The sequence below is a fragment of the Pristis pectinata genome, chromosome 10 (genome assembly GCF_009764475.1).
Source record: "Pristis pectinata isolate sPriPec2 chromosome 10, sPriPec2.1.pri, whole genome shotgun sequence".
In the NCBI taxonomy this organism is placed as follows: domain Eukaryota; kingdom Metazoa; phylum Chordata; class Chondrichthyes; order Rhinopristiformes; family Pristidae; genus Pristis; species Pristis pectinata.
In genome coordinates this window covers 80,815,999-80,837,341 of record NC_067414.1, presented here as the reverse complement: position 1 = coordinate 80,837,341, position 21,343 = coordinate 80,815,999, and the positions used below count along the sequence as shown (strand labels likewise).

The following is a 21,343-nucleotide window of genomic DNA, read 5'->3' as shown; positions in this document are numbered from 1 at the left end:
TACTAACTTTACTGCATTTGACGCTACAAGTAATGTGGTTATTTTTCAGAAATTCTAGGAGTCCACTTGGATATACTGGGTAACTTAGAAAGAATCCATCCAGTTGATTTCAAATGCTCACATTAAGCAGATAATAACATCAGCACATTCTAAACATTTTGGGGGGCAGATCTCAATCTGTGATTTTGGCAGTAGCCTAGAGAAACAGCTTGCTGCATCTCTAGACTACCAGCGCTGAAAGCTTTGTTGTTAGAGAGTTGCACTCTTTGCCAGCCTATAATCACACAAGGGAGAAACTAACCCCTGGCAGGTATATTCAGAACAAACTGGACAATGATAAAATGTATCTCTAATTAAAAATGATATTCCATCATATAAATCCCAAGACTGGAATGACTCACATTTGCTTTCACCAACATTTTATTTACATGTAGTTCCCAAAATTCTTTAATTAAAGGCTGGTCTTTGACTATTATTCAATGAACCTAGACCACAGTGTACAATTCTTAATACAATTAAGAATTCATTTGACCTTCATGTGATCCCCCTTGTTGTTTTCTGGCAATCTGTAAAATGCTGCCCCTCTTCCTATTCCACCAAATTTCACTGAGTAATTCTACTGTTGACGCAAAGACAATTGACAAAGTGCCTTTTCAGGTAGCTTTACCATTCATTTCCAAGGTTTCATACCTTTACAAAGATAAATAATTTTACCTCTTCTTTCTCAGAAACCTCACAACTTGAATATCAACAAAAGATTTCTTAACACTGTTTGACAAGAGAACATACAGGATATTAGCCTTGGCATTAGTTTTGGTTTGTCCAAGGAGTTTTTAATACCATAGAACCATAGAACCATACAACACAAAACAGGCCCTTCGGCCCACCATGTTGTGCCGTCCATCAAACCACCCTCACACTATCTAACCCTTTCCTCCCGCATATCCCTCTATCTCACATTCCTCCATGTGCCTATCCAACAAATCCTTGAACCTGTCCAATGTATCAGCCTCCACCACCACCCCAGGCAGTGCATTCCATGCACCAACCACTCTCTGGGTGAAAAACCTCCCCCTGACATCTCCCCTGAACCTCCCACCCATAACCTTAAAGCCATGCCCCCTCGTCCTGAGCATTGGTGCCCTGGGAAGGAGGCGCTGGCTGTCTACTCTATCTATTCCTCCCAATATTTTATATACCTCTATTATGTCTCCTCTCATCCTCCTCCTTTCCAGTGAATAAAGCCCTAGCACCTTAAGCCTCTCCTCATATTCCATACACTCTAATCCAGGCAGCATCCTGGTAAATCTCCTCTGCACCCTCTCCAACTCCTCCACATCCTTCCTATAATGCGGCGACCTAAACTGAACATAGTACTCTAAGTGTGGTCTAACTAGAGTTTTGTAAAGCTGCATCATCATTTTGCGGCTCTTAAACTCAATCCCACGATTTATGAAAGCTAACATCCCATAGGCCTTCTTAGCTGCTCTATCCACCTGTGAGGCAACTTTCAGTGAACTGTGAATATGAACCCCCAGTTCCCCCTGCTCCTCTACACTGCCAAGTACCTTGCCATTTACCTTGTACTCTGCCCTGGAGTTTGTCCTTCCAAAGTGTACCACCTCACACTTCTCCGGATTGAACTCCATCTGCCACTTGTCAGCCCAGCTCTGCATCCTATCAATATCCCTCTGTAAGTTCCGACAGCCCTCCACACTATCCACAACACCGCCGATCTTAGTGTCGTCCGCAAACTTACTAACCGAGCCTTCCACCCCCTCATCTAAGTCATCTATAAATATCACAAAAAGTAGAGGTCCCAGAACCGATCCCTGCGGGACACCACTAGTCACTGCCCTCCAATCCGAGGGCACTCCTTCCACCACAACCCTCTGCTTTCTACAGGCAAGCCAATTCCTAATCCACACAGCCAAGCTTCCCTGGATCCCTTGGCCTCTGACCTTCTGAAGAAGCCTACCATGAGTAACCTTATCAAACGCCTTACTAAAATCCATATAGACCACATCCACCGCACTACCCTCATCAATCTTCCTCGTCACCTCCTCAAAGAACTCTATCAGGCTTGTGAGGCAAGATCTTCCCTTCACAAAGCCATGCTGGCTGTCCCTAATCAGTCTGTGATTCTCCAGGTGTTCATAGATCCTATCCCTTAGAATCCTTTATATTATATCTTTTGCATGCCCTATGTTACCGGTCACACTCATCGATTAGAACCTTAGATTAGTCTATGCTTTCAAATTCAGTTCACAGTGCCTTAGAATACTTTTACAACAACTTATTTCCAATGGACAAAGGAGGTGACTAAATTGAATAGCAGGCTCTGGAGTAATGAAAGGATCAGCAAAAACGAAATATCGCAAGGCCCAATGCCTGGAAAGTTGCCCCTTACACAAAGATACAAGGTTGTAACTGATGGGATTGGGACACATATGTAAAGAACCATTTGAATCAGGAGTTGTACCAACATACAAGAGTAGAGAGAAGATAAAGCTACATTTATTTTAAATAAGGGATGCAAAATTTTGCTGGAAACTACAAACCAGAGGTAGACACCACATGAGCCAATTTAAGCCAATTGGGATTTCCTATCAGCTGTGAAAGAATACTTTCTGTTGTTCCCCTTGTGTAGAAGACCTTTAGAGAGTTTTTTAGTGTAGATTTCTACTAATCCCCATTCTGATTCAACACACAAAAAAGCTGGAGGAACTCAATGGGTCAGGCAGCATCAAGGAAGGGAAATGGGCAGTCAATGAGACCCTTCATTTGGATCACATAAAGGGCCAAAACATCAACTGTTCATTTCCTTTCATAGATGCTGCCTGACCCACTGAGTTCCTCCAGCTTTTTGCGTGTTGCTCCAGATTCCAGCATCTGCAGTCTCCTGTGTCCCCATTCTGATCCAGCCAGGTTCTCTCTACAAGAGAATCTGTGATGACAGAATTGGTTCCTTAACAGGGAGGATCTTCAACCAATCAATCAGATTGAAGAATTCTCACTGAGAAACTATAAATTACATTTAAACAATTGCACAGGAAAACCAAATTAAATTTTGAAGATAATGATGAGATTAAAGGAAAGCAATAAATGGGAGAAAGGGATTTCTCAAAAATAATCTGCAGCATTTTCTTCAGGGGAAATGAGATTCCTCATTTGTAGAATAATTCTTCATTTCAGGCCAGAGAGGTTGTTTAGCAATAATTACTACCTACTCTTGAATGTATTGGCCCTCACTTTTTCAGCCGGTTTGGGCAAGAGATTAATGGCTTTTTATAGTAAATTTGTGCCATTACTATGGTTTTATCTGAATCCACTGACAAGATGATGCTCTGAGTGTGGCTTCTGGATGTCTACTTTTAACTGGAGACCAGAAACTACTGTGGGACTTGCACTGTAGTAATGATGAGAGCTGATAGTTTCACCCCTATTATTACAACAAAATCAAGGCCACCTAAAACATTGAGCAAAGTATAAAGTCCTCATAGCAAGTCAGCATTAGTTTATACAGGAAGATCATGGTGGACAATCCAGCTAGAATTCCTTAAATCTTCTTTAATCAAATGTTAATATTTTTGAAGATGCATTACATAAAGTATCAGAACATAAAGTAGAACAAGATGGCAAGTTATTGAAGTATATCTGCAACTAAATGCAATCCATGCCAAACTGATGCTGAACCAATGAGTCTATCTGGTAATGCCTCTTGCTTGTACTTGACTCCCTGCCTGAGTTGGAGTTGTGCTAAGCAGAACCAGAATCAAAGGTGCTTCTGCACCTGAAACTGAATCCATATACTCTTCTCTCTTAGGGATCTCGCCCAAAAATGCCATTACAGTGATCTCAATCCATTGGCAAGATGACACCCTGACTGTAGCTTCTGGATTTTTACATTGAACTGGACCCAGTTTACCTAACTCTTCAGTGTGCTTCCAAAAAATATTTCACATTGGACTAAGTATGAGTTACATTGTGACTGACAAGCAACTCTCCAAGTAAATTTTATCACATGAAATTATTAGTGACAGGAACCAGAGTACAGCAAGGAAACACAGTCAGTGGTGGCTGAGTGAAAATGGAATTAACAACTCTGCAGTATAGATGAACCGTGATTGTACCACTGCAGTGTGAATTGTTCCCATTGAAGGATGTTACGGAAGTGTGCGGACAAAAAGAAGTCTTGTGATCAACAATTATAACTTAATCAAGGAACAGTGGAGAAAACAAACCACATGCAAATAACTGAAATTGTTACTTTACCGGTCTCCCTTTGGCTTCCGTTTTTGCACTGTCTTCCCTTTTGGACGCCTCTCGCTGCCTGAACAAGGTGTCCCTCCAGGGCCTGTTACCCGTATTGATTCCAGGCCTTTGCAAGATTTTTTGAAGGTGAATTCCACAGGCTCTCCTTCTTTCAAACTCCTGAATCCATCCATGTAAAGTTTGCTCTGAAGATTGAAATAAAAAAGGGAACAACTCAATGGGAATATCCTTATATTGTCACAATTGCTTCTAGGTGCATAAGTGGACCTTTGGTAATAAGATTAACAAAGCAAAGCATTAATTTATTTTTAATGTTGAGCATTTTCATTGGGATTTATTGCATGTAAATTAATATCCCAGCAGGATCCAACAATAAACAAAATGCCATAACATCAGTGACTACACTCTAGAGTTCGGTGTCAGCTGCAGCTCAGTTGGTAGCACAGCTGTCTGAGACAAAATGTGGGTTCAAATCTTATTCCAGGCATCTGAGCACAGAAGTCTAGATTGACAATCCAGAGCTACTTCTTCTTCTTCTTCTTGGATAGTCCTTTGGATTCAGGAACACTTGTTTCCACTCTGGTTTTGTAGGTTCTGAGGTAACAGAGAGGCCTGTGTGGGATATGGAGTCTCATCGACAGATGGGGCAGGAGGTGCCTGACAGGGAGGATGGAGAGTAGCTTGGAAGGTGGGGCACCTCCAATGCCATTTACACTTGGCTTCCGTGTGCTCCTGATGCATGCACTCGAGGTTCTCAGTGCCTCCACCATTTTGATTGGTCATGGGCCAGCAATTCCTGTGGGGATGTTGCATATTTCCATGGCAGCTTTGAGATTATACTTGGAATCTTTTTCTGGTAATCTCTTCCTGTGGCAGTGCTTTGAATTGGGCATCTGCTTCAGGAGTCTGAGAGAAGGATCTCAACAATGCAATACCAAGTCTTTCAGATGAGACTTCAAGAGATCTTTAACATCCTCTCTCAAAAATATATTATGTGATACTCAGCACATTGCTTTGCACATGTTGGCTGCTGCATTTCCTACATTACAAAAATAACCAAAAGAACACAAGAAATAGGAAGAAGAATTAGCTTTCCAAGCCTGCTCCACCAGTCCAGCTTCTTGCCTGATCTTTATATTCACTGATTCCCATAATTCAAAGATTTATGGACAGGCACACTCAGATCCTTCTGTTCCAAAGTATCCTTCAGAACTGTGCCAGTTCACCTGCATTGTCTCCCCTAATTTTTTCTGACAAATTCTATCACTTCAAGCTTCTCTGTATTAAATTTCATCTTGTCAGCCTTTCTGGTTCCTTGTCCTCGTCAATTTTCATCCCATCCTTTATGTCTACCACCTTGGCCTTCTGCTGAAATTTTAGCAGCATTCTTCCTCTTGGAATTGGAATTGTAATTGGTTTATTATTGTCACTTGTATTGAGGTACAGTGAAAAACTTGTCTTGCAGTCTGTTCATACAGATCAATTCATTACACAGTGCATTGAGGTAGAACAAGTTAAAATAATAGAGTGCAGAATAAAAGTGTTACAGTTAAAGGGAAAGTGCAGTGCAGGTAGACAATAAGGTGCAAGATCATAACAAGGTAGATTGTGAGGCCAAGAGTCCATCTTATCGTACTAGGGAACCGTTCAATAATCTTATAACAGCGGGATAGAAACTGTCCTTGAGCCTGGTGGTACGTGCTTTCAGGCTTTTGTATCTTCTGCACAACGGGAGAAGGGAGAAGAGGGAATGTCCGGGGTGGATGGCTTCTTTGATTATGCTGGCTGCTTTACCAAGGCAGCAAGAGGTACAGACAGAGTCTGTGGAGGGGAGGCTGGTTTCTGTGATGTGTTGAGCTGTGTCCACAACTCCCTGCAGTTTCTTGTGGTTCCGGGCAGAGCACTTGCCATACCAAGCCATGATGCATCTGGATAGGATGCTTTCTATGGTGCATTGATAAAAATCGGTGAGTGTCAAAGGGAACATGCCAAATTTCTTTAGCCTCCTGAGGAAGTAGAGGTGCTGGTGAGCTTTCTTGGCTGTGGCACCTAACATGGTTGGACCAGGACAGGCTATTGGTGATGTTCAATCCTAGGAACTGGAAGCTCTGAACCCTCAGCACCATTGATGTAGACAGGAACATGTACACTGCCCACCCCCCTTTCCTGAGATCAATGACATGCTCTTTTGTTTTGCTGACATTGAGGGAAAGGTTATTGTCATGATACCATGTGAATAAGCTCTCTATCTCCTTCTTGTACTCCGACTCATCATTATTTGAGGTTCGGACCACTACGGTGGTATCATCTGCAAACTAGATGGAGTCAGAGCGGAATCTGGCTATGCATTCATGAGTATATAGGGAGTAGAGTATGGGGCTGAGGATGTAGCCTTGTGGGTCACCAGTGTTGAGAATAATCATGCCGGAGGTGTTGCTGCCTATCCTTACTGATTGCAGTCTGTTGGTCAGAAAGTCAAGGATCCAGTTGCAAAGTGAGGTGTTGAGTCCCAAGTCTCGGAGTTTGGTGATGAATTTGCTTGGAATCATAGTATTACATTTGGAGTTGTAGTTCATAAACAATAGTCTAACATTGGTGTGTCTTTACTGTCCAGATGCTCTGTAGGGCCAGGGAGGAAACAACCAATGCAAAATACTCAATTAATATTCCACCTCTGGGCACAGATTACTTTTTTTATTTCTAATTGGCCTCGCCCCTCTACACCCAAGACAGTGCAATTACCTTTTATGTTAACTGCTATTCCCTTCTCAAACTCTGCCATCAATAGGCCATCAGCCCCTGAAACCTATTCCACTGTTCAATTGGACAATGGCTCAGCTCAATATTAACACCATCCTGCTGCCTTGATAACAGATTTCTGTTAGATGGAGAGTATTAAAAGCACTGACATTTTCAATTAACCTGGCCTCATGGATTTTTCAAAGAGTAACTTCCCTTTATGTGAAAAAAGCTGCTTGACATCATCCCAGAAGGGCTCTGCTCCAGCTTCGAAATCATTTACACCCGAGACCCACCTCCATTGATTACCTCAGCTCTCTTTTATTTAGCTTGTTTCCCTTATTCCTGGGACTTTCCCATCAACATAAATAGTTTCTCTCTATCTACACTAGCAAATCCTTTAATCAGTTAAATACCCTTTAATCATCTTCCACTTCAGGGTATTAAAATATGTGGGTCAGGACACTGCAGATGCATTAGTCATATTTCCAAAGTCTGCAGTTTTAAAGGCTGAGTTGTTGGATTAGTAAATTGCAAATCTCACTTCATTAATTAAAGAGGTTGAAATCAGCAAGCTACAGGGCTGTCAGTTTCACATATACTGTGGATAATCTCATGGAATCTAAAGACTGAGCACTTGAAAAAGCACTAGATGATCATAGAATCTGCCTGGATTGATGAAATGTAGGTAAAGTCCAAGTGATCTAGATAGATTTATTTCTGAGGAAGTCACAAGCAAAGTGGACTTTTTTGTATCCACACACGAAGATGGGAAGCTTTATTGCCTGTCACCTTTTGCCTTTGGTAAGGTGGACAGTGCAGCACCTTTATGAATTGAACAGTCTGCGTGATGAAGTGGCCATGGCCGTTTGATCAGGTGCTTGAGACTTCTCCCCTAGCAACAAATCTGCCGGTGACATATGTTCAAGAAAGGATGGTCTGTGAGATGGTGGAGAACTTGATGGTGCTCCCCAGTGCCTTGTGCCCAAGTCCTTCTATTTGGGAGGGATTGGGTGATGGGGCAATGCCATTGCTGAAGATGCAGATCATCTTGTAGGTCATGCACACAGTTTGGGCAGGCACGGTAGTGTAGCGGTTAGCGTAACGCTATTACAGCGCCAGCGACCCAGGTTCAATTGCCGCCGCTGTCTGTAAGGAGCTTGTACGTTCTCCCCATGTCTGCATGGGTTTCCTCTGGGTGCTCCAGTTTTCTCCCACATTCCAAAGACGTATGGGTTAGGAAGTTGTGGGCATGCTAAGTTGGCGCCAGAAGCATGGCAACACTTGCGGGCTGCCCTCAGAACACTCTACGCAGAAGATGCATTTCACTGTGTGTTTCAATGTACATGTGACTAATAAAGATATCTTATCTTATCTTTGATAAGGCTTTTTCCAGAAGCCAGAATTCAAACAGCTGCAAGTAACATCTAATTGGTTGGGAGATCAAATATGGAGCAGGGTTAAAAGCTTCTTCTCTTATTGAAGGGATGTGACAATGTGGAATAAGGAACGGGGAGTTGGAAATCCAAATATACAGTTGACACTTAGAAAGCACAAATAAATTCTATGGATAAAAGCAATGGATTGTAAAACACAAGGATCTGGAAATAGTTATTTTATTCTGTGGGTAAGTATATTTTCAACCATGTAAGCTCTGAAGTACACAGCATTTATGATTTATGGTCCAGGCAAGAACACTGAGCATGCAAGATAAATACATACTAGAATCTAGCAAACTCAGCTTAAAAAGGCATGACCTCTAAGTGGATTTACAAGTCAAAAACAAATTAACAGGGAGAAAAATGACCTCTGCAATCTCTGGAGGAAGAAAGGGGATGGGGTGCATTGGATGAAAAAAATAACAGGCAGCAACCTTTAAAAGGATAGTGATATAGGAAAAACAGCATTGCTTCATATCTGAAATATAATGAAGAAATTATCATGGTATTTGACAGTAAGAGGTCAATAAAAGAAGAGGTGAAGATCATAAAGGATGCAAAAAGACTTGTAAGAGAGGGCGAGCAAAAGATAATAAATATTCTGAATGAGTACTTCCTCCAAGTAATCACAATGGGAAACATGAGCACTATGCCTTTCCCAAAGGGAGTCATTTTAGGCAAAATTAATGACTTTGATAAAAATGAGATAGAAATGCTTGAGGCTATAAAGGCTCAAAAATAATATATCCCCAATGAATCGACATAAAAGAACAGGGAATGTCCAAAGGGGATCATTGGGCATCAGGAAAGGACCAGAAGACTGGAAAGAGGTCAACAAACTTCCCATGTTTGAAAAAGTCAACAAATCAGATGCAGGCATCTCAGATCCATTTATATTTCAGTTCTTCGTAAAATAATGGATTTGATCCTCAAGTGAAATATTGAAGGTATCAGTGCAGTATATGAAATTCACTAATAATCTAACAGGAAATTCAGGAGAAACTCCCTTGTCCATGCAGTGAACAATTAGACCCTGCAACTCACTGTCAGAGGGGGTAGTTGAGGAGAGGAGCATTTAAGGGCAGGTTAGATAAAGCACATAAGGAGATAGGAATAGAAGTACAGAAATGGATGAAGTGACAGGGAAGGACACTTCTGTGTTGAGTCCTGTTAGGCCAAGTGGCATGTTTCTGTCTAGTAAATACTGTGTAACAGATTAAGTTTACAATGGGTTCTATCATCTGGGAGAATACATGAAACTAAATTCTCACAATAAAAAGGGATAGTTTTACACATTCATTTATAGGCTGCTACCACCACAGCTCAGGTAAATACAATGAACCTTTTGGTCTTGTGGAAGCAATTTATCCAATAAATTGGATGAGAATGTAGGTGGCATGATTAGGAAGTTTGAAGATGACACCAAAATTAGTGGTGTGGTGGACAGTGAAGAAGATTGTCCAAGGCTACAACAGAATCTAGATCAACTGGGAAAGTGAGCCAAGGAATGGCAGATGGAATTTAACTCGGACAAGTTTGAAGTGATGCATGTTGGGAAAGTAAAGCAGGGCAAGACACACACAGTGAATGACAGGGATCTGGAGGGTGTTGTAGAACAGCGAGACCTAGATGGTACAAGAACATAGGTCTCTGAAAGTGGTGGCACAGGTAGACAAGGTGGTGAAGAAGGCACATGGCATGCTTGCCTTTATTGGACTGGGCACTGAGTACAAGAGTTGAGGTGTCATGTTACAGCTGTACATGACATTGGTGAAACCACACCTGGAATATTGTGTGCAGTTCTGGTTGCCATTTTGTTAGGAAGGATGTGATTAAGCTAGAGAGGATGCAGCAAAGATTCACAAGGATATTGCTGGAACTGGAAGGCTTGAGTTACAAAGAAAGACTGGATAGGCTGGGACTGTTTCCCCTTGAGTGAAGGAGGCTGAGGGGTGACCTTATAGAGGTTTATAAAATCATGAGGGCATAGCTGAGATGGATTGTCACAGTCTTTTTCCAAGGGTAGGAGAGTCTAAAGCTAGAGGGCATAGGTTTAAGCTGGGAGGAAAAAGGTTTAAGGAGGATGGTGGGTACATGAAACGAGCTGCCAGAGGAGGTGGTAGAGGTGGATACATTTACTATGTTTAAAAGACATTTGGACAGGTACATGGGATAGGAAAGGTTGAGAGGGATATGGGCCAAATGCAAGCCATTGAGGTTAGCTCAGGAATTAACCTTGGTCAGCATGGATGAGTTGGGCCGAAGAGCCTGTTTCCATGCTGTGCAACTCTGTGAATCTATGAGTCTATGAGCTCAACCAATTGGGAAGAATAAAATTTAAACAGAAAAGGAAGCACTCTTGAATCATAAGTGAATAGATAAATAGGCAGAGAGGGCAATAATTAGGGAGCATAGATTGATAGTAATTGGTAGAAGGATTAGAAGAAAATTGTTTTCATTTCCTGAAAGGTCGTTTTCAACAAGGTTAGGTAAAAGCAGCCACAAAGTGGATTATGTATATGCTGAAATAACAGAAAATAATTGGTGGTAGATCATTTAAATGTGTTCCTGACACTCTAATGAGAAACAATATAAATTAAAGATAGCACTAAAAAAGGGTGCAGGAGCAGAGGGTCTGAGGTGTGTAGAGTCACAGAGAGACGCAGCACAGAAACAGGCCCTTCAGCCCACCGAGCCCGTGCTGACCATCAACCACCCGTTTACACTAACCTTTCTATCCCATTTCTAATTGCCCCATGTGTGTATAAATCCTTGAAAGTGGAAAGTTATGTCCAGAGATAGCTTACTAAACCATACAAGATTCTCGGCTTCAAAAACAGCAGGGATAGAGAAGAAAAGCAAAATGGATCTGTTCAACCTGTACGAATCACTGATTAGGCCACAACTGGAGTATTGTGTTCACTTAATGATGGACGTAAAGGGCCTGGAGAGGAAATAAAAGATTTACCAGGGAAGAGTCATTTCAGCTACTGTACTAGACTGGAAAAACTGGTGTTGCACTCCTTGGAGCAAAAAAGGTTGATAGGAGATTTGATAGGGGTGTATAAGATTGTGACTGGTTTAGATAGGGTTAACAGAGAAAGATAACGGACAGGGAGAAATTTTGGGCAGAATGTGTATTCAGAGAGTAGTTATGATCTAGAATTCACTGTCTGTATGAGTGATGGAACCAGAATTGAATAGGCACAAGAGAATAATTTGCAGGGCTATGGGGAAGGAACGAGGGAGGGGGACTGATGTGATCTCGCTACTGAAGGCCGCATATTATGTGAATGGCTTCATCCCCTGCCATTACATTGCAATAATTCCACGTAACAGCTCTAGAATTCCTTACCTTAAAGGAGAGTATTTGTGGAATGGAACACTGTGGAAAAGGGGCCAATGGAACAGCATACCATGGGATTTTATATCCCTGCTAGTAAATTGGATTCTAGCATGAAAAATAAAGCATATCTTGGTCAGTCTCTCCTCCTCCAACTCCTGCAAGCTGCTGTAAATATGTTTCACAATTGCCTCTAACTTGAACAACAGTTATGTGGTCAAAATATCTAGAAAGGTCATAAATGTGGAAGAATAATGCAGCATAATTCACTGACAAACAATAGAATTTTGTGACTGTATTATCCTGGTTATTTATTTAAATAGATTACTTGTGGCATTGAAATGACACCCATTGCACAGAGCTGTATTGTGTTGACCAAACCTGAGGATGGAAACCAGAGCAAAAATCCATTATAAACATTGCCTAGGATAAATCCATACAGTCTTGTCATCCATTGAATCCATATTAGCAATCAACATGGTTATTAATGGATGACACAGTAAATGAACATTAATTCAACTAACAGGAAACACTCGTGATGCTAGTGTGGACTTAAGAGCTATTGTTTGATAAAACCTTCTGAATTAGAGTCAACTGCTGGGACTTATTACCATAATTGCCAGAATGGCTAAAGCTTATTCTTCCTTACAAATTGCAAGGAATTCTTGACCATCTGGTTCTGTGGTGCAAGGATATCCATTCTTCCAAACTAACTTCAAAGTAATTATGACCGTTAGTTTAATTCTATTTACAGTGGCTCTGTCTTCAGATAAGTTCACCAGTCATCGTACATTGTTACAAACTTGAATTGTGTCCCGCAGCTTCACATTCATCAAACCAGTTATAAAGGGAGTAAATAGCATCATTTATAGAGCCAGTCTTGTAACATAAATCAATGACAAGAACATAAATACTCCTTTTTTGAAGTGAACTATTGTCAGGTTAAACAATGACCTAATGAGACGTATGCTTTAAAAATTAATTAGCCGTAAACTACTAGTTTGTGTAAGTGAGTTTCACAATTACTGGCATCGACCACCAGTACTGCCACAAATTGAAAGTGCAAGACTCAATATTTATTACATTTTGGGCATGTTTATTTATATTTAAAATCCAGTGATCGAAATTGCAACATGATAAAAAAGTCTTTATTTAGAATTTACAGCTTAACAAACTATAGAAGTGCCAAAACACCATAACAGATAAAAGAGCACTGTTTCTTGATGCCACTTCAGTTTGTTCTGTGGTAATATTTATTCTCTAAACTCGCATGTAGTCATAAGATCAATTTTAAATCCATATTAGTAATTGCCAAATGTAAAAATCTGTGACCCTTGTACTCTACCACCCTCCCTCCACAGAAACATGCTGAGATGTTTGGATACAGCAGCAATTGGTACCAGCTTACAAATCTCAGCCATGCTATAGCTTAGTCAATGCTTTTTCCTCTTTCACAATCATAACTTCCAGTTCTCTGCACTTTCAAACAAGCTTCACTTACATTTTAATCGTTGGGTGATTGGAGAGTGGTAGACATAAATGAGTGGAGAGAATGCATGTACTTTAGCAGTTCTCTGTGTCCATACTTGCAACTTTCCTTACAATATAAAAGGAGGCCATTCAGCCCATTGAATCTATGCCATTCATACAACATAGAACAGCACTGGACAGGCCATTCAGCCCATGATGTTGTGCTGATCTTGATGCCGATTTATACTAAATGCCCTCCTCCTGTTTATCATCCATATCCCTCCATTCCTTTCATATTCATGTGTTTATCTAAAAGCCTCTTAAATTCCACCAAACTGCCTGCTTCCACTACTACCCCTAGTAACCCATTCCAGGCACCTACCACTCTCTGCATAAAAAACTTGCCCCTCACGTCACCTTTAAACTCCCCCCTCCCCCCAACCTTAAAAGCATGTCCTCTGGTGTTTGACATTTCTACCCAGGGGAACAGATTCTGACTGTCTACCTTATTTATGCCTCTCATAATTTTAAAAGCCTCTATCAGGTGTCCCATCAGCCTCCGACGCTCTAGGGAGAACAACCCAAGCTTGTCCAATCTGTCCTTATAGCTCATACCCTCTAATCCAGGCAGCATCCCAGTAAACCTCTTCTGCACTTTTTCCACAATCTCCACATCCTTCCTATAATAGGGTGACCTGAACTCCAAGTGTGGTCTGACTAAAGTTTTATACAGCTGCAGCATGGCTTCCTTACTCTTATACTCAACACCTCTACCAATGAAGGCAAGCATTCCAGATGCCTTTTTTCGTATGGACCATTCCCCCATGAATTTTCCCTGTAACCTATTTGTCCCACATTCCTATCAACTATCCCTAGATTTTACGACTTACCTATACATTAGGGGCAATTTACAGTGGTTAATTAATCTACCAACCCACATGAGTTTGGGGTGTGGGAGGAAACTGGAGCACCCAGAGGAAAGCTAACCAGCCACAGGGAGAACGTGCAAATGCCACACAGACAGCACCAGAGGTCAGGCTTGAACGGAGATCACTGGAGTTATGAGGCAGAAGCTCCAACAGCTATATCACTGTGCTGTCCCTCAGTGATCATCTCTTATTGATTTGCTGTACTACTGGAACTACATAATATCAGAATAAGAATGCACACATACGTTAAAAATTAATGACAAGTTTGAAAAGAATTAAAACTGCATGAAGAAAATAAAAACAGACTTTGATTTAAACCTAAAGATTTACTTATGAGTCTGCAGCATTAGTGACAGTTAGAGGCTGTAGCCATGTCGTTGAACATGGCAGCAGCTAACCCCTCAAGTATGGGTACAGGAGAGACTTGCAAAACTCTGCACAAGAAGAGGGAATGTTGCAACTGGAAAGGTTTCTGGGCAAAGACCAGCACCATCCTTATGGTTAAGGGTTAAGTTATGCAAATAACGTGGCCCGTGGAGAAACTGTGGTGTGTGTGCACTGGGGATAATAAAGCTCTCGATGGGTCAAACAACCTGGGGCTTGCGTTAAGAAGGGTGTATGGTTAGTTTAGTGAGTCAGAATGCAGCCATTAAATAAAATAGGCAATGCAGCAGCAGGAGACTTTGAGCATTCTGGTGTGATGGCAGAGTTGGCACAGCTTAAATCAGTTGCACTGGGAGCATTGATGTATATGATATGAGCACCTCTGTTCATATGAAGTATATAGGGAAGTGTTTTTTAAAGTAAATAAAATTATTGGTAGTGGTGAGAATGTGCCTGCACTAAACAATGTTACACAGGATGGCAAAAAAGCTATTTCATTAAGTGAAATGGATTCAGAAACAGTATGTTAGCAAATCTTTGAAAGCCATGTGAAGCAATTTAGTGAAATAGTGCACATTAGAGGAGTATTATAATCCTAAACGCTGAGAAACCTTGAGCCCTCTGGAGGCCTACAAACTTAGAATTAATTGGTAATTGGTCATTGGTTTATTATCATCACGTGTACCGAGATACAGTGAAAAACTTTGTTTTGCATGTCACGCATAGAGATCATTTCAAAATTTAAGTACATCAAGACAGTACACAGTAAATGGCAGGACATTTAACAGTGTTGACGTACAGAGGGATGTTGGGTTCCAAGTCCATAGCTCTCTGAAAGTGGCTGTACAAGTTTATAGGGTGGTAAAGAAGACGTATGACATGCTTGCCTTTATTAATCAAGGCATTGAGTTCAAGAGTCAGAAGTTATGTTGCAGCTTTATAAACCTCTGGTTAGGCTGCATCTGGAGTACTGCATTTGTTTCTGGTTATCCCATTACAGGAAGGATGTGGAGGCTTTGGAGAAGGTGCAGCAGAGGTTTACCAGGATGCTGCCTGGATTAGAGGACATGTGCTCTAAGGAGAGGTTGGAAAAACTTGGCTTGTTTTCTCTGGAGCGGCGGAAACTGAGGGGAGACCTGATAGAAGTTTATAAGATTATGGGAGGCATAGGTAGCCAGTATCTTTGGGTCGAAATGTCTCATATTAGGTATGCATTTAAAGCAAATGTGTGGGACAAGGTTTTTTTACACAGAGAGTGGTGGGTGCCACGAATATGCTGCCAGGGGTGTAAAGGAGGCAAATCGGATAGAGGCATTTAAGATGCTCTCAGAGAGGAACATGAATATATCAAAAATGGAGGGATATGGGCTTCTGTAGGCAGAAGGGATTAGTTTAGTAAAGCATTTAATTATTAGTTTAATTAGTTCAGCACAACATCTGCCGTTCCTGTGCTGCACTATTTTATCAATGTAGTACAAAGGGAAAAGCAATAACAGAATGCAGAATAGTGTGTTACAGTTACAGAGAAAGTACAGTGCAGGCAGACAATAAGGGGCAAGGGCTGTGACAAGCTAGATTGTGAAGTCAAGAGTTCATCTCTATTGTACAAGAAGTCCATCCAAAGGTCTTATAACAGCGGGACAGATGCTGTCCTTGAGCCTGATGGTGCATGTTTTCTCTCAGCAGACCTATTCATTACAAACTTAGAACTAGGAACCAGAAGTCAGTTATGATTGTCATCAAGTGTGTTGTCTTTGAAGGATCTGTCTCATCACTGCAACTCCAGTGTTTTCTTAGACATATCCCAGTGTAGTACATTTGTTTGTGATGTAATTAATGAGGAAATTCAGTTATTCAATGCATAGAATCTCACATTTGATTTTGTGTTCAAAACTGCCATATCTCTGGAAGTGGTGTTGAAGAATGCCAAAAGTTTTGTCCAGTTAATGCTTAAATATAACAACAGTTTACAAACATAGAGCATTAGCATAGGATGGAACTCCAAAGCAGATTCTGCAGCATATGGGTGAGACTGGTGTGAATCGGTGCTTTTGATGAACAGCAGGCCATTCACTGCAGATGTAAATTCAAAATGGCCAAATGCTTCAACTGTCAGAGAAGAGGGTACATATCCTCACCCTGAAGCAAAGACAGTTAGCCAAAGCAACTTCAATGTTGCTACTTCTTCACAGAAGGGAGACTTTTACAATAAAAAAAAGCCACAGTGACAAGCCTGTATAATACTAAAACCAGTGACAATGACGGAGAAGTGGACTAAAATACCATTTATGGTAGAAATGCTGGAAAGCAAATCAGCTTTAGGGCAAATGCATGTTAAGTAGTCAGTGCACCAGTGAGGCAGCAGATTGGTCAATCTGGGTGCATACTTATGCAACTTCAACCAAGCAACACTGATGACAAACTCATTCTATACTCCAGGCAAAGTACTGAAGACTTTAGGACAGATAAAAATGAATCATAACAGTCCACTAATAGAACCACAATTGTTCCAAATTATTTTATTACTCAACCGACACTGATGGCAAAGATCAGCTCAAAAAAATTAAAGATTAGACTGGAGTGGACTGGCTAAACTGGAAAAAGGTGTTTTGTGTTGATGGTTTAAAATCATACTTGAGAATTACTATTGAGAAGGCATGTAGAAATGTTTAAGGAAACTATAGAGGTGTTGCATATTAAAATGCACATGTTTGTATCTACGAAGGTGCAACATCATATTATGAGACTTGACCTGTCCCAGATAGATAGAGGAAGAGTAAGATATATTAGAACAAAATGGAGTTCTAGTGAAGACCAACCAGAGTGACTTGGTAACACTAATTATGGCAGTACTTAAAAAAATATGTTTGACTATACCATGGTTACAAGGTGATGTTGAATTAGGCAGTTAAGAAAACCAGTAACCACACATGCTCTATACCCAAAAATAACTGAAGCCAAAGTATTCACAAACTGGACCTGTCATATGCATATACTCAGTGGAATGTGGATAAGGAGAGGTAGCAATATTTGACAATTAATACACAATGAGGCTATACAACACCACCTTTCAAGCTTTCACTACCATCTTTCAAGCTAGCATGGACAAGATACAACAACAATCAATGCAATTAAGATGCTGAACTAATAGTCATAAGACCGAATGAAGAAAATCTTCAAACATTAGAAGTGTCCAGGAAGATACACAAATCCAATGAAACTCAAAGGAAGCACGTGTGCATTTGAGCAATGAAAGCAGTTTTACTCAGATCAAAAGTGATGAAAATGGATTGCAACCAGTCAAAATAAAAGGTAGAAGCATTCGAGACTGCAGAGCTAAGCCAGTGAAGGCATCTTTACAGAGAATGGCCAAGTAGACCTGGCCAAAGAGCATGGACTGAATATGGTGAGAAAGGAATAGATGACTTCTTAGCACTTAAGGTCACTTAAAATTGATTGAGGTGAAACATGTTTGGCCCTGTAGTACAACAAAGCGCACTGCAGAGGAACTGTAATCCATTTTTTCATGTCACGACTTACTAGTCTTGGATAATAATCCTTTGATTTTAATTTCCATTTTGAGCACTTTGTGAACCAAAGTGGTATCAAGCACACACTTATTTCACCATAATATCTAGCAACAATTGAGACAGAAACAAAATTATGATTCAAGCCATGGAGAGAAAAAAATTAAACAACATGATAGAGTTAGCGTATTAACACTAACTAACTTATCAAACATTCAGAAAACAATGTTGGAGTGATTGTTTAAGCACATAGTACCGATACTTTGTGAAAATAGACAGAATTAGAAGCGTACATATGAATCATTTAATTCTGGTGAGAGATCAACAGAGAATATTAAGGAGTCATATTGTCACAAATGTATTCTGGAAGTTGATCCTGTGGAAACTGTGGAAGAGACAACATAAGACTCTACTGAATTAACTCAAGAATTGATACTTTTAAGTCAAGAAGTGGATACAATGCTCACAGCATGTTCCTTTGAGAAGATCAGAAAATCAGCACAGGAATTAAATCTGTAAATCATGATTTGTGTGAATTATCTTCCTAATCAAAAGGGAAAGCTGCTTAGTTTGTGTAAATAAAACCAGAAATTGTTGCAAATACTCAGCAAGTTGGGCAGCATCTGTGAAGAGAGGAACAAGTTACCATTTCAGATTAATGGCCTCTGCCTTTTCCCTCATCATCAGTAAACATCCAATGGTGCACAGCTCCAAAGCCAATCAAAGCAATCCTTTAATTATATTGTGAATCCTCTTTCAAAAAGACAGGAAAATATGTTCAACAACAAGCCTGTACCCATTAAATAGTCATTTATGGGTTGAAAGATCTGAAACAAAGAATGGACAATCTGCTCCTCCAGTCAGCCACTGTTAGCCCTTGTGTGCCAGCCATCACACACACCATTCACAGTGATCAGTAGTCACAGCTCACGCAAGCCCCATGTTAATAATATGTCCTTTCTGTTTCTCACTTAAACTGCACAACAAGGTGAGGAGGCTGAACTGAAGTAAATATTAAACATCTGCACCTCTGACAATTATAAGTACAGTTTTTAATCTGTAGAGCAATAAGAGGTAACCGCTACATCGTCTGCCATTAATGTTATCAGCTTTGTTCAGCAAAATTTTAATATTATTTTGTTTTTGGCCAGAGCTTGAGATGTACTTAGTACAAAGGAGATGGATGAGCTGATGCATTTTTTTTACAGTTTAACTAAATGAAGAATGCCCACTGTGAATTCAATCTGAATCAAAATGATACTGAAAGATAAAACCGGTCTCCATCAATATCAACCTGCTCAAGATCAGTCTCATTTTTTTAATAGTTGCAATAATACACATGGTTTCTCACAATACACAACAGTCTGATTTATCCCTGTTTCATACCTTCCCCAACTTACTTACACAAACAAAATGTGCACAATATTTTTGTAAATACAATTTTAACTCCAGGCTTTGTGAAGGCAGAGAATATTGTACTTATTTATTTTAAAAATACAGCATGAGGTAGTGCAAGGTGCGGGTTTTTGTTTTAAAAAGACCTTATTGTCCTGAGCCCTAGGCACTTCAGGGCTTTGTAGGAAAGCCAATTCCTTCGAGATGTCCTTCAAGATGTGAACCCTTCCCCCACCTTTAAATTCCATGGGCCATGTGGCACTGGCCTGCTAATTAAAATTTTCACCCCAAGACCTTTTTTAAACAGATGGCTTGACAGGAAGTAATCTACGTAACTATAACCAAATCAAGGTCTACATGCATGAATAAATAAACAAACAGGTAATTGGCAGCATACTGCAAACTTAATAAGCAATTCTAGAATCATATTGCAGATACTATTGATTTGTAAACAAATTCACTTTTTGCAATGTATTGATGTGCATTTGCCTCATTAAATTACTGGCACCCTAATCTATTCAGTGAACCACACTGTAGAGAAACAAGTGTGTAAGTGTGACATGATTTTTCATCATTCACTGTTCATTTACTTTTTAATATTTGGCATTGTCTGAGTTTTGTAACCATCCATTGTTTTGCCTTTATTGCTGTGGATATAAAGTTGTCTTAAACCCCCGGTAGGATTACTTGCAAATAACTGCTTCCTGCTTTCATTTGCAGGAATTCAGTGAATATCCCAGGTGATGTGCAAAAAAATGGCTGCACTGTCTCCCCTGGTCACGTGAGATTGTCTTAATCTTTTGTCTAATATCACAGCCTTCCATTTTTCTTATCTACAGCATCCTTATTATCCTCCTCCAGTCTTCCAAATGGTGTAATGATGGGACAGAGTAGAAGTGGAACTGCCAACTTTGATGCACGAGACAAAGATCCACCCCAAACTTAGAAAATTAAAAGAAACACAAATGCAGCAGATGAGTGTAAAAAGACTTTTGAACATTATTAATTTTTCTTTAGCTGTTTCCTGCAACAGCTTATTTTCTTTCTGAGGTCACAGCTTGTTACAGTCTCACAAGGCATCACATTATTGGTTGAGAAGACTCCACGTTTGAATCCTTGCCTGTCCCATATGAGTTAATCCTAGTAGGAATGATGATCCATCTTCCATTAATGTTTCTCCTTTGTGTAGTGGCAGGGGGAGGGGAGAATCATCCAGAGATTTTCTTCTTGATTCCTGTTGGGAAGTGTTGATGTCGTTTGAAGGGACTTTGTGCTGACCATTGATGAGATCTGTGTCAGATGGGATGATTTTCTCTTTTATTTAAAAATATTCAATCAGCACCCCACCAGTACCATCACCTGATCAAGGACTAGGTGGCAGTAGAGTCCTCTAACTGGCTTCATGGCATTAACTTGGAGACACATAGTGATGTAAATAACACCGAAAACACGATCCCAGATCAAGTGGAAGGATCTACTCAAAAGGACTGAGTTTTAAGAGCAAAAGAAATAGCAGGCCTCTGCACCATTCAATAAGATGATAGTTAATCTTTTGCGTCAGTGCCACTTTCCTGCACTAACCACGTTTCCCTTGATTCTCTTAATATCCAGTATCTATCAATACATTCAACACCTGAACCTCCACAGTCCTCTTAGATAGAAAATTTCAAAGATTCACTGGGTGAGGAAATTTCCTCTCATCTCTGTCTTAAATGGTCAACCTCTTTTGAGATTGTGACCCCATTCCCATACATCGTAAGTAGAGGAAACATCATCCACCTATCTACCTTGTCAAGCCCATGAGAATTTTGCATGTTTCAATGAGATCACCTCTCATTTTTC

At 40.4% G+C, this 21,343-nt stretch overlaps 1 protein-coding gene across 1 annotated transcript in view; it reads right to left on the bottom strand.

The window, feature by feature from the left end:
• LOC127575504 (protein lin-28 homolog B-like) overlaps positions 1-21,343 on the bottom strand; it is a 282,043-nt gene that overhangs the window by 121,323 nt on the left and 139,377 nt on the right. The window contains exon 3 of the mRNA XM_052025438.1: positions 4,276-4,460. Within this exon, the coding sequence (XP_051881398.1) occupies positions 4,276-4,460 (185 nt within the window). The remainder of the gene's footprint in view (positions 1-4,275; positions 4,461-21,343) is intronic.